Here is a 13,940-nt window from a genome sequence, read left to right on the forward strand (position 1 = left end):
GCATGAGATCGGCAATTTTTTTCCCTTTTCACAGAAGGAGCACCCAAGAGGCTCTGCGGTCAAGAATTAAGGGGCGGTGCTACACCCTTTTTTTTTAGAACCGAAAAATTTAAACAAACAGAATTTTTACCTTACATACAGGGGTTTTCCTTTATGAAAAGTGAAAATTCTGACTTTAGGTACGCTTTAAGTTATATGAGGCAACCGCTGCCGAGCTGCATGCTTCAGTATTGTTTCCCCCATTACTACAGTCACCCCGCTCCACCAATACCGATTCTCCCTTAAAATTCTGACTTTAGGTACGCTTTAAGTTATGAGGCAACCGCTGCCGAGCTGCATACTTCAGTATTGTTTCCCCCATTACTACAGTCACCCCGCTCCACCAATACCGATTCTCCCTTAACTGTGTATTTTCTACAACTTATATTTAATGGCATCAAACAGTTTGACTTTGATCATTTCCTGTCATTTCTTGTTTGGTCTTAGAATAAAATAAACCCATAATGAGTGAGAAAAAGCAAATATTTTGCATTTCTATAGTAACATCAAAGATAATGCAACTAATGATAATAGTAACAATAGTAATATTTCACTTAACAGTCAGCTGATCAATGAATCAGAGCCTCCACAGTCATTGTCAGGCACCATTAGGAAGATCATTATTTTACAAATGTATTTCTTTTTTTAAAAAAAAAATTCAGATTAATGGTTCGCAGGATTTAAAATTATGAATTTAGTGGTCTGTGAGGTCAGAAAGGTTCCTCTAAAAATACTCCTCCGGGAATGAAACGGTTAACACGACTGCAATGCTGCCTGGGTGTGTCTTCCTTTTATACTGGGCTCGCCTTGTGGGTGGGGCTAAAGGGCGGATATTTAGGACGAAAGAGAAATTTAGCCAATGACATGAAAGAGGGCGGAGCCATGAACAAAACATCAAAAAGTCACCCGGAAGAAGAGAGGAGCTGCAGCGAGAAGATTACTGGTGACAGGTGAGCGCTATGTTCTGTGTGTGTGAGCTCTGCTCTACCTACCTGCTGATATGTGTGTACCTACCTAATGCTGTGTGTACCTGTCACTGCTATAGACACATATGGCAGCTTCCCTGTGATTTCCATCATGTTTACATACATGAAGTGGGCTCATGGTCACTGTAACTGGTTTAACCCTTTTATTGCCAGGGCTTTTGTATTTTTTTTATACTTTTGACAAGCATGCATTTTAGGCCTGAAGATATTCTAAATCCTGATACCGACATTGTATTTATTTTGAACCTACAGATTAAAAAGATTTTTAGTAAAAAAATTACATACAAATGTATTAGTGTGTACAAGCATCATATAATTCCTAAGGGTTTTTTATGAGAACATCAGAGAGTAGATAGAAACCCAATGTCAAGCATTACAAAATCACATTATTGTAATGTAGAACTATGACACTTTTAAATCCTTTAGAGGTCTTTAATTTAGATCAATAAGGTCGGTGGAATTATTTCTCTTGTTCTGGCAAGTGTGGTTCTATAGTTGTTTACAAAAATGTGGCAACCTACAAATTTATTCTGGTGGGTTTTTTTGTGTGTGAGCTCAGGACAGACAGGTGCATTTATTTATTGTATTTTTTTATGTTTGATTTTATTATATTTTAAATTTAAATACTATTAGTTTTTTCTTTTTTTGTTCACTAAACTTTATTGGAGAGGTGTGACAGGTTCTCTCTGATGAGTCATCTGGGGCCTGGTGGACCCCTAATATCTCTCCTGCCCTCTAGCCTAGCAGATGAACACAAATGTGTGCCCAGGTATTGATATGAACCAGACATGCCGAATATTTTTATGTTCATTGTATTGTACTGCCTTGCAGCAGTTATACTCTTATAGCGCAATGTGGTTAATAGATAACACACTTATCATATAAATAGTGTTTTTTGCCCAGTTTATGAGTCATACTTGGTTATATAGTGCTGCTCTCAGATATTATTTATGATTTTCCCCACCCGTAACACTGAAATCAATTTTATGATATTGGATACAATGGATAAGCGGAGTGCCCTCTGCTCCTGCAGATGCTGATTACCACACCCTGCAGCTGTGTACACACTGCCACTCACTGTATTTCTGCCTCATCGTCTTTATTTATCACAAATACATCTTTTATATGGTATATCATAATTAGCACATACGGTAGTGAGGACTTGATTTACTAGGTGGCATGGGAATCACCCCATCTTGCCACTAAATCTGCCAGATCTTCCAAATTTAAAGGGAGTTCCTTATATTATCCTGAAGAGTTCCAGACCCCTTTTCTCAAACCTGGTTTATTTGACACTATGACTATTTTGATTTTAGAGCCATGTCCTGCCTAGCCAGAGTCCAAATAGCCAATCAAAAGTCTGTGTGCCCAACAATATTGAACGCTGGTACTAAGGGCCTGTTCTTCCTCTGTAATGTTAGATATTTAACCTATAAGGACTTCCTAGAAAGATCCATACAAATAGGAAACTCCCATAACAACAATTTTGGCACTGCTGGACTCATCTCATTATTTATTAATCTTTCCCTACTTAGTGAGTAATAACCTCAAAACACGCATCTCATGTATCCTGACAGCTAATATGTAAAAAACATATTGTATGAAGGGTAAGAAAGACAGACAATAAAAGAAGTAACCAATGGCAGCTCCCATGTGTCTGTCTTGGGGTTGTTATATGAAGAACTCTATTATGTAAAGGTAAATTTTGTATTTTTGTGATATCCTCCATACAATTATGTTGTATTGAGGATACACACACACATATATTTATTTATATTATAGGTAGAGAAGAGTTAGAACCTTCTGTTTGTTCTTATGAGAGTATTCTGTCTGAATTCTTGGAGAAATAACCTCTATGTGTCCCAGTAACTTGTGCTGCCTCTGTTCGATTTGGGCCAGGTTTGGCTGAACAGAGGCTTCAACTGCACATTAGCCATTCACTCCCTGCAGTGCACATTCACTCCCTGCAGTGCACATTCACTTACTGCAGTTTCTATAATTTACTACAAGAGTCTGTAAGTGAGTGTCAGTGTCTGGCGCTGCTCGGACCTTTGAAGACCACTAGCCAATGGAATTGCTTATATCCCATTGTAGAAATGATGGTAACAGTTGGGAACAGAAGACATCAGCTTCAGTTTAACTTGAACAGAGCCATTGGTCAGTTCTTACACAATTAAACCTAATGTTGGTGGTTCAGGCCAGTTTAACAGCAACACTGCTAGTAGTCATTGGAATGCAAGCAATGGGTTATCTAGATTTGTTTACCTGCTTTGTGAAACAGGAATGAAGGTGAAGCCAAGTTAGATAATTTTTGCAATGCCTGCAGCTAGAGAGGAGTTAATCTTGTTTCTTTTTTGTGAAGGATAGAAAGTAAATGCTTTCATTGAGACACTGATGGGAGAAAAGGCGGTGCCGTTTCATAAGCTGCTATTGATATGTCTTTAGTGACTTTAGTGATAACCTGGCAAAGGTATTCATATGGCTGTTATATAAACTTCATGCTAACAGGAAAACCACTCCAAGGATTGCAATGGTTTGTGGTATACTCAGCATTGTTTAATTGGCCCAAATTTTTTTAGGTATTTGGTACCTAATAAAGTGATGCTATATTATTATTAATATTATAACAATCACTATTTATATAGTGTCTGCATATTGCCCAGTGCTGTACATTAAATAGGGGTTGCAATTGACAGACAGATGCAGACAGTGACATAGGAGGAGGAGAGGACCCTGCGCCGAGGAGCTTACAATTTTAGAGATAATTATTATTATTATCTTGTATGAACATAGCACCGACATATTACACAGCCTATAGTGGTATCACTGGTGGTCCCTCAGAGGGGCTCACAATCTAATGTCCCTACCAAAGTCATATGTCATTTAGTCTGTGGTCAATTCGGGGGAAGCCAATAAACCTAATTCCATGTTTTTGGAATATTGTACATTACCAGAAATATGACATTTTGAGTTATTGCACTGCTTTTCTTACAGCAAACCTGTGCTTTACCTGTGGAGTGCTTTAATATCTCTCCCCTGTAGCCCCTTTCCTTCATAAGTTGGAGCAAAGATGGAAATTTCTATGTAAGCTCCTATCTACCCCATATGAAAGCTCTTGGCCTATCACCTAGCCCCTCTGTATACCTTCCCAGGGATTTTCTTGTACTCATCTTCTAAATTGGGAAGCAAATGAAAGGTAACTTATTTTGTAGAAAAGGGAATAAAAGCAAACCTGTACTACTACTACTGTGCTACTTAGGGTTCCATTGCTTAGCTCTCCTTTTGAGAATGCTAGTTACCTGACTGGCTTTTTTGATTCATCAATTTTCTAAATGATCTAAAAGAAGTATGAAGATCGGGAGTTTTGGCTTTCCTCTGAGATCACTAGCTTCACAAGAAAACTGGCTTTAACAGAAGGAGGTCTGCTATGGTGGTGTCTGTATTGTTCTCAGTACAGGCTTTCTTTAATAGATGTTAAAGCAAGATTGGTAATACATTATATCAATCAGTCAGCTCACAGGCACTCACTATGGGAAGAAGCAATCAAGTACAGCTATTGTCCAGCATTACAAGCAGGGGAAGCAGAACCTGCATATGTCATAAGTAAATATGGCTGCTTTCATATGTATTTACAATTTATAAAGAGACACAAAGGTGCCCTCCTGTCATTTTTCTACATATTAGACCATTTTAGTAGCAATTGCCTGCTTTATTTTTGGAGAAAGTGAATGTAGTTGCTCGGGGTCTGATTTAATAAAGCTCTCCAAGGCTGGAGAGGATATACTTTCATTAGTGAAGCTGGGGAATCCAGCAAACCTGGAATGGGTTTCTTCAACATCATTTATTAGCAATTGTTTTGAATTCAGGACCAGATTCAGGTTGGCTGGATCACCCAGCTTCACTGACAGAAGGGTATCCTCTTCTCCTGTTGGAAGCTATGAAATTTAGCTCCAAGTTTGGTGTTATCTGGCTGTTATATTTATTAACGCAGCTGATAGGCTTAGTGTACAAACATTTGTAACCTGTAGCTACCGGACTGTAGTTTACAAAAGCTTCATCATTTGTCATATGTCATTGCCCTTTGAGTTGCTATACAAGAAAATAAGGTGTGTTTTAAAGACAGCATACATTTCTAGTAATGATTGTAATGTCTTGTGATTGTGTTTATAGTTTGCACTTGCATAGTTGGCATACTTTTAGGTTTTTTTTTTTTTTTTCCATAAAAATGGTTTAAAGTGCATCATTTATTACACAATCTTGTAGCAAAAAAAGCTCCCTACTCATTGTGTGATGAACAGTAAATCAGAATCCCTGTCTATAACAAGTCACTGATTTCTGATTTCCATAATGGATGCAATGTAATATCGTAGCTGTGTATAATGATTTTAGTTTTCTTTGCTCTAATTTGAATATCTCAGGACACCTGCACTAATGTGATTTCAGTATTTTACAAAGAAATTTTCTTTTTAATAGCATTGTGTAAGTTTTGCTTCAATATTTGACATATTATTAATTTAATATGAGAAATATTCCAACAAGAAGCAAATAATAATAGAGCATGCAGCATTAGTAAAGTGGCACCATCGCCAGCTTTATACTTTCCTGAACCCAGATGTAGTGTATATATAGAAATACATGCAGATGGTGCAGTGGCAGTGCATTGTTTGCTGGCCCTATGCCATTCTTATCCACAAGCCTCAGTACCCATCCCAGTCTCCAGTGGGCAACCTGTGCTGTGAAGTATGGAGGTTTCCAATCTTTGTTTTTGAAAATACTCATTACCTGGATGTTAAGTTGAACTTGTCCTGAATATGACATCATCTTTTAGGTGACACCCTGTAGTGATGATAGATCCAGGAACTTGTCACCACTGTATCCCCCAATGCCACCATAATTGCTGGAAATTCTTCTGGGTCCATAGTGTTCCTCCTTGGTGATTGATGATGTTACTGCACATGTTCCCAAGATTTAGGTCTATTTGGTGTTGTGCCACATCAAGAACTGGGCTCTACACTGTTCTCATGCACTGTTCATTGTAGCCAAAAAAATGCCACCAGGAGCCAGGAAAAGGGTTTTTTGCATAGACTTTGCTTGTCTTATCTAACAAAAAACTTTTACCTCCAGTAATTGTTTTAGTTCAGCTTAAATAGCATTGTGTAATAGTTTGTCATGATCATATGGTAGAATTTAAAAGTAAAAACAATACATGATGCAGATGATGATATGGTGCATGTCACATGGCACAGCCGCCATGTGAAGGACAAATGGATGTGACATGCAGACTAACATTTTTTTTTTTCTTAAAATTACGTTGTAATTTATTCTTGGCAGATCTGGTAGTATTGCACTGTTAGATGACTACATTTTCAGTGAATCATCAGGAAAAGTCTGTATTTAATGGAAGGGAAGTGATCCTATGAGTAATGGTGTGCTGTCCTTTAACAAATACACACTGCCTAGCCCTTTGCAGGACTTTGATCTGAGTCTGAGGAATGACAGCAGACTTCACTTCCGTTATCTGACCTGTTCTTTTTTTTTAGCAAAGTTTATGTTGCTTATGGTCCTGAAATGTGCATTTGGATTCAATGTTCTGATTACTCTACATCCAGTATATTAGAATGTTTTACCTTATTCACATAAGCATTGTTAATGTGCTAAAGTGAGGTTAGTTGGAACTGGACTTATAAAGTGTGATTTTCCATTTAGAATTCTGTGTTTTACCTGAACAGTACCATGATAAATGTACATTTTTTCTAGAATAGGTTGCTCTTTCAGTGGTCACCCTAGCTTAAAAGCCATACGTGTGTGTGTATGTGTTTTATAAATGCAGGAAAGTTAAACCACTTTTATGTATTGGAGGCTCATTTGGATGTTTTGGGGTCTGCATACCTTACCTAGTGTAAAAGCTGGATATCTTAATATGTTAGACGTGGTAAATAAATCCACCTTGACTGGCACCTCTAGTAGTTTGCTTGCTGCTGATTACACACCCTCTTTTATTGTGGTGTCATCTTTTTCGACTTTGGACGGGTGGTGAATAACAGGGAGTGAAGCTTGTCCTGGAATTCTAGACACTAATGTGAAATTATTGAATTTGCATTCTTTACTTAAGATAGTAAGCAGCAGTATAATTTGTAGCTCATCTGAATTTTCTTTTTCCATGCACAGAAATTTGAATTTTCTAAATTTTTTTTCTAGGTAGAACATCCACTCTTGGGGAAAGCAATGTATCCAAACCACCCAGGTAGGTTTTTTAAATCTCTTTCTTCATTTAAGTAATTTGGGGAAAAAAAAGCTCATTAATATATTTGGATCATGCCTTGGGCCGATGATGATGATGTTGTTGATGATAGTATTGACTCTCCATGGAGTACTTTTTTGGGATGGCTGGATACTACCGATGGCTTTATTGGTCACAGCCTATGGGGATGGTTAGGGGCAATGTAAATCTAAGTCTAAACTCCAAACTTGTTCCTGATCTGTCACTGAATAGGTAATAAAAACATCCAATATCATGAAAAAAATTGCACCTTTCCAAACAGTGACAGTTTGCATATTTCTCTCTACACAATACTGTAGGCTTGACTGTATTGATTTATATATCTTGTAGTTGTCCTACAGCAATGATCAACAATAAAGATAAAAAAAAATCTATTTTTCATTGCCTTTAATCCACATGCATAAACAGTAGGTTCTAAAAGTAAAATAATAAAGCTGGACGCTGCAGCATTAAATAATTTCCTTTTAAATACCACCACCACCAGTACGTTGTTGGGAGCTAAGACGAGCCCTGTGTATCCGCTCAGATTTTATCCAGGCATCAACATCTGCACATAAAAGATAGGAAAGTGATTCACATGATCCCCAAACCTTGGAATGTTAAAACAATATGTAAAAATAAAATTTATATTACACAGTATTTATATAGTGCCAACATTTTATGCAGCGCTGTACAAAGTTCATAGTCATGTCACTAGCTGTCCCTCAGCGGAGCTCACAATCTATTGTCCTTACCATGGTCATTTGTTATTACCACAGTCTGATGGCTTTACGTCTGATATCTGCTAGTCTTCTTCCCTGGCAATGTCTTCACAATGCAGCACCATAGACTTCTATGAAGCTCACCTACCTCTGGCCCTTGGCCATCTGATGGGAACAGGACTGTGGCCCTTGAGTTTTTGGGGATTCTTGATTCTCCTAATTAGGTTAGGAGGCAGTGATGGGGAGAAAAAGGACTTTGCATGAAAGTTAAATTATACTTAAACTTTAGGCAACACAGATTGCTCCATAAATAGCACATGTTAAAAATTGTTGCCTGCCACACAGTTTCTAGTATGGCATTTTTTTAGGCAGAAAGAATGCAGCTTAGGACAACACAGCATGGACTTTGAATTGCTATCTGAATGACGTATTAACAGCTCCCATAGATACCAGGCACAATGATTCCCAATCAATAAAATCATTTAAAAGCTCTTGCAGCATTTTTATTTAGACTAGCAAAAAGGCAAATTATGGGATAATAAATTATTTAATTATGGGATTGACCTAAAAGAACCTAACTAGAATTTACATAGTTCTGTAGTGTGAAGCTGATGTGTACAAAATTTGTATGAAAGTGTATACAAATCACATTTACTTCTTTATGTTTGCAAGAACTGATAAGTAAAAACATAGGAAATCTAGAGACTTCCTATTTAAATCAAGAACTTCTTTATAATGTAAATCTGTGGGCATGTTATAGATACATTTATCATTGATATAACCCCACTTTCCACCTTTCACGTGGCAGTGCAAGTGGTTGCTGATAGGGCCATTTATGTATTGTCAAAATCGGTGTAAACAATTTGCTTTGACCAGCATTTTTTATGTTATATCCTGCAAGATATTCACAGGTTTACTATTCTGAAAAACATATAGTAGAGTAGCAATTGCTGACCTATTTGAAGAAAATGTGTGCTTATTCTCTAACTTTTAAAGTGGCATTAAACCAAAAAAGTAAAATCACACTCGCCTTTACCTCCGCCGAGCCCTTGATCCCTCTGGCGCTGGTGCTGTCCTCATTTGGGTCCCACACCATCCTCTAATCCATCCCGGCGCTTTGGGCACTGCCATCTTTTTCTAGCTACATCACCTGACCTCACTCTGCGCAGGTGCAAAATGGGATGATGTAGCCTTCTGTAATTGGGGGGGGGGGGGGGGAGTGCAGTTCTCACTGTGCATGCATGGTATTGGCATTTTTTTCCCATTACAGAAAAAAATCCTTCTGCACATGCCTGATCTAGGAGGAGCATCCAGAAGTGTCCTGGGATTTACCTGCAAGTCAGAGAGGAAGGGGCATCATCTTTTTTTTATTTTTAATTCTATAATTTTTACCTTACATAAAAGAGTAGTCTACCCTTATATGTAAAGTAAATATTTTGGTAATATGTCCACTTTAGGTCATTGACCCTGAACAATTATGCAAGCTATGAAGAAGAGGGTAAAACTTTAAATGGGGGAAAATGTTGAAGTGATTAGATGGAAATTCCTCTCTTTCCAGGGCAACCTTAATGTTTTTAACATAGGGGTTACCCTTGAAATAACTTTTAGGTCCTCGGGAACCCCTACTATATCCACAGCTCACAGTACATTAGTGGGAATAATGCCTCCTACGTTGTTGGACATTGGAAATTACAGATAGTCAAAAAGGTCATTGTTGTTACCAAAGCTAACCTGAAAGGTAGAAATTTCTCATTCCTCAAGCAATGTCTAGCAACCTCTGGAGGATCCCTAGGGTTCCACGAAATCCTGGTTGAGAAACACTAAATTTTCTATCATTACCTGTTGTGGCTCCAGGACAGTAAATGTTAGGACACAGACACACAAAAAAATCTGATTGGAATTTCACTTTTCTCTAATTCTAATGATTAAAGAATTCTAATTATTTAAAACCTAAATCTGGACAGTATTGGTGGTACCTTTACCTAATATGATTACTGTTGCTTGTCAGTTTATAGAATCTTTTTAGTAGGGGTGGGTGGGTTAAAAAAAAAACTTGGTGCTAATAAACACAGTACAAACTAACTAAAGCAATCCTCACACCTAAAAAAAAGTGCAGGCACTTCTTAAATTATGAGGCACTTTAAAGTGGAACTAAACCCTGGGGATACTCGCCTGTCTTTGTTCCATTACAAGCGCCGCCATCTTCTCCTTCTGCATTCCAATCTTTGGCCATCTTGGTTGGCCAGTCCGGGATGGTGTAACTCAGTTCCATAGACCCACAGTTTTGATCAATCACCTGACAAATGGGCGGTGATAAGGCAGGTAAGAATATTTATTGCAGAAAGGACATTGTCTGATGACAAATTTTTAAAGTGGAACTTAAATAAACTTCTTTAATAATACATATAAATGACTGTACCTTGGGCTATAAGGTGACCTACAACTGCTGCTGTTTCAGAACCCGGTGCCATTTTTTAGCTCCAACACAATGATTAGGTGTTCTTTCACTTAGGCATTCTCTTGTTAGCCCATTGATATATATATATCTTTCACACTGTCCAGTAGGAATATGGATAAGGTGGGCAAGCTGGCATTATGTATCATTCCAATATTAGAGCTTTACCTGAGGAACTTGGCCAATAATTTGCTTATCAAGCCTAAATTTACCTTGGCACTGATGTGGAATAGTCTTGCTACAAATGACATGATTTTGTGACCTTTCAAGACTGATCTAGTAGTTGAATTCTACACGTGGAATCTATCCTTTGAGTCTTAACTCCTGTTGTCACAATGGCCGTAGGAACAGCTAGAACATTACCATGATTAATGTGCTCTCTCTGTAAGGATGATTTAGGTGCAACTGCTAAATGTTTACCTTTGTAAAGGTGCAGCACAGTTCTGTTTTCTAGAAAGTCAGCAAGATATAGCAATAACTGGATGATGTTTTACATACAAAATAACCTTAGGCTCGACATAGTACAGTTCTGTCTTACTAAAATCATAATTTTATGCTGACTTTGTAAACCACAATGTAATCCGCTCTATTGTTTGAACAGGACAACCTGGTTACCCACCAAACCCAGGATATCCTCCTGGCACTAATCCTGCATACCCACCTGGCACAGTGCCTCCTGCCTATCCACCTGGACAACCTGGTTATCCCCCAGGTCAACCTGTCTATCCCACCGGGCAGCCTGTGTATCCTCCAGGTCATGTACCACATCCTGGTCATCAGCCTGGCTACCCTCCGCATGTTGGACCTTACCCACCAGGAATGCCAGGCAACCCAATGAACCCCATGATGCCTGGATACCCCATGGATAAGAAGATGAGGAAGAAAATGAAGAAGGCACACAAAGCACATAAGCATTCACATGGAAGGGTAAGTGGGTCAATATGTGAGCATGTTTCATGATGGGGTTCACTCAACCAGCACAAATGACACTGCTGTACTGCACCATTTTGTGGAAGGTACAGCAGAGTAAAGGGGGCAGCGTCAAAACTCTGGATCTAGTTTCATTCATATCCAGTGATCTGATAAAGTGTGGAGCCAAAAGTGTAGCTCTCTGAGCACGCTTTGTAGCTCGCTGAGCACCTGAAATGAGTGGCAATTTCAGTAACAAAGATAAAAAAAAAAAATAGTTGTGTCTGGAGTTGGGATTTAATCCCTAAACTTTGAAGATAAATAATAACGTAGGAGTCAAAAAGTAACTTTTGTGTTTTTGAGAAAACACTTTTTTGAAGGTAAGGGAAAAAAAGTAGCCAATTAAACAGAAGAGAGAGGAAAGGTGTTTATTACATCCAGTCAGGTATATCAAATAACAATAATGAGGATTACGGGGGAGAAGGGTAACATTTTAATATAAATCTATAATACCACAAATATTCAATGATCACCTTTTTATGTGTATAAGATGTTTAGATAAACCAAGCAATAGTAATGTATACTTTTTGCACTCTGTTATACAGTATATTTCTCTTTAAATAAACTTCCCAGTTTGGCTGCATGCAGTCTTTTCAACTAAAGTGCCTAATGACCAAGTTATGTAAGGTCTAGTACACACAAGCAGATCAATTTCTGCACTGATCGAATAAAATGATTGGATTGGCTGTGAATGTAAAGTAAAATCAGGAGCAGACAGATTGAGAGCAACTGTGTATTTCACTTCTCGGGCAAGAATTGTTCAGATGTGTTGGTAAATAACAATCGAAGTACACAAGTCAGGCCATGTACAAACAATAAAGCAGATCCAAACTGGAGCTCCCATCTGTTGGAGAATTTGCATAGCCTTGTGGCTCATTCTAGCGATTACTAATCAGTAAATCAATCCCACCAGTCACTCTTGTGACTTTTAGGCCTAAGCTATGGGAAGTGGGGAACTCCAATATGCCCCCATTCATGTAATCAGTTATTTTGCCTATTTACATTTCTGTTGTAAAGCCCAGAGATTTAACTGGTTGCTGTATTTACTTTCTTTGTGTTGGGCCCAGGTCTTGATTTAGCCTGTGGCCCGTCTGCTTACAACTTATGCATCTGAGTTTATTACAGATTGTAGTGGACAGATAGTTTGTATTTTGTCAGGTAGGGACGTGTTCACAAAGTGGAGTAATTTTGCAGTTTATAAATCATTATAATTATATTTATTAGCTCCTTAAACAGGACTGTGTTGTCTGTACATGAAATTTTACTAACTTTTCTTTCCTTCATTTTTTTATTTCCAGAGATCTTCTTCATCCTCTTCTTCCAGCAGTGACTAAAATGATGAGACCCCGCTTGTTGGGGAAGGCCAGGGATAGTGCTACTGCCCTTGTAGTAGCCTGCACAGCTTATGTATCGAAAGCTGAATAGCCGCATTCTGCACTTACCATCACTGATGAATGTAATCATTCCTGCAGTGTTCTGAGGCAGTTACACTGCAAGAACAACACTATGCATTCCTGCTTTTCTGTATATTGGTATTGTAAAGTTAATACAACTTTATTCCCTAACCTGCTTCCAATAATAAAGTTTAATTTTCTTTGTGGTGAGTCTGTGGTGCAGAAACACAAACTTCATACAGTTGATTTTATGACATTCTACTAATTAATGCCTAACTACAGGTCAAATACAAGAGCAAGTTTGCTTGCAATTTTGCACTGGACTGACCCGTCCAATTCATTTTCAGACCTGTAATTACTCATTTCCTAATTCAAAACAAGGGGTCTCATATGTAATATTAATTATAAACAGTATCTATATAGCTACAACATATTATGCTGCACTGTACAATCAATAGGGGTTCCAAATGACTGACAGACACAGACAGTGACACAGGTGAAGGAGAGGACCTTGCCCTGAAGAGCTTACAATCTAAGAGACAGGAATTGTGCACTTTTGAACAATTTTGAACAAACACGTTCAATTGTGAACCATAAAATAGGTGCTTGTGATTGGTCTGCTGTGAGATGAACCTGTGATTTCAAGGGAAATCCATTTGATTTATCAGATCGGTGATTGGATGAGCAGTGCAGATCAGTCCATTTGTACTAAGCCATAGAAAGAGAAGATTTTGTCTGTGAATCCAGTACACAAAATGTGGGGGTTGCCGCATGGGTGTTTTGCAACAGGAAGACATGGCAATAAAAACATTATCACGTTTCATAAGTGTTTTAAAATGTAGTTATATTTATATTAGTTATATATCCCCATTAGAGATATTTCATGCTCTTTATGGGGGAAATTAGGGTAAATTCACCCACTGGGGACAAAGATTTTACAAAACAACTGGACAGAGGCTCTAATCTAGTTGAACAAAGAATGAATCAGTGGACCAATGATAAGTACTAATTTACAAAGTGCCAGCAATCCATACATCTGATAGATAAATTCAAAATCATAGGAAGCTTGCTTCTGTGCTCCATTTATCTGCATTGTCATCATGCATTATTATCCCA

General features: G+C 38.0%; 1 protein-coding gene across 2 annotated transcripts; it reads left to right on the forward strand.

Moving 5' to 3' along the window:
* The first annotated feature begins 899 nt into the window (after positions 1 to 899).
* Positions 900 to 13,034, forward strand: PRR13 (proline rich 13). 2 transcript variants are annotated; one of them, XM_072406025.1, is made up of 4 exons: positions 900 to 989; positions 7,224 to 7,269; positions 11,063 to 11,388; positions 12,729 to 13,034. In XM_072406025.1, the coding sequence occupies exons 2-4, from the start codon at positions 7,251 to 7,253 to the stop codon at positions 12,762 to 12,764; spliced, it is 381 nt and encodes a 126-aa protein (XP_072262126.1). In that variant the 5' UTR covers positions 900 to 989; positions 7,224 to 7,250; the 3' UTR covers positions 12,765 to 13,034. The 2 variants fall into 2 exon arrangements, with proteins under 2 accessions (XP_072262126.1, XP_072262135.1); XM_072406034.1 differs by lacking the exon at positions 900 to 989 and adding an exon at positions 7,120 to 7,140.
* Positions 13,035 to 13,940: the final 906 nt, after the last annotated feature.

This window comes from Pyxicephalus adspersus, chromosome 1 (assembly GCF_032062135.1).
Source record: "Pyxicephalus adspersus chromosome 1, UCB_Pads_2.0, whole genome shotgun sequence".
Taxonomy (NCBI): domain Eukaryota; kingdom Metazoa; phylum Chordata; class Amphibia; order Anura; family Pyxicephalidae; genus Pyxicephalus; species Pyxicephalus adspersus.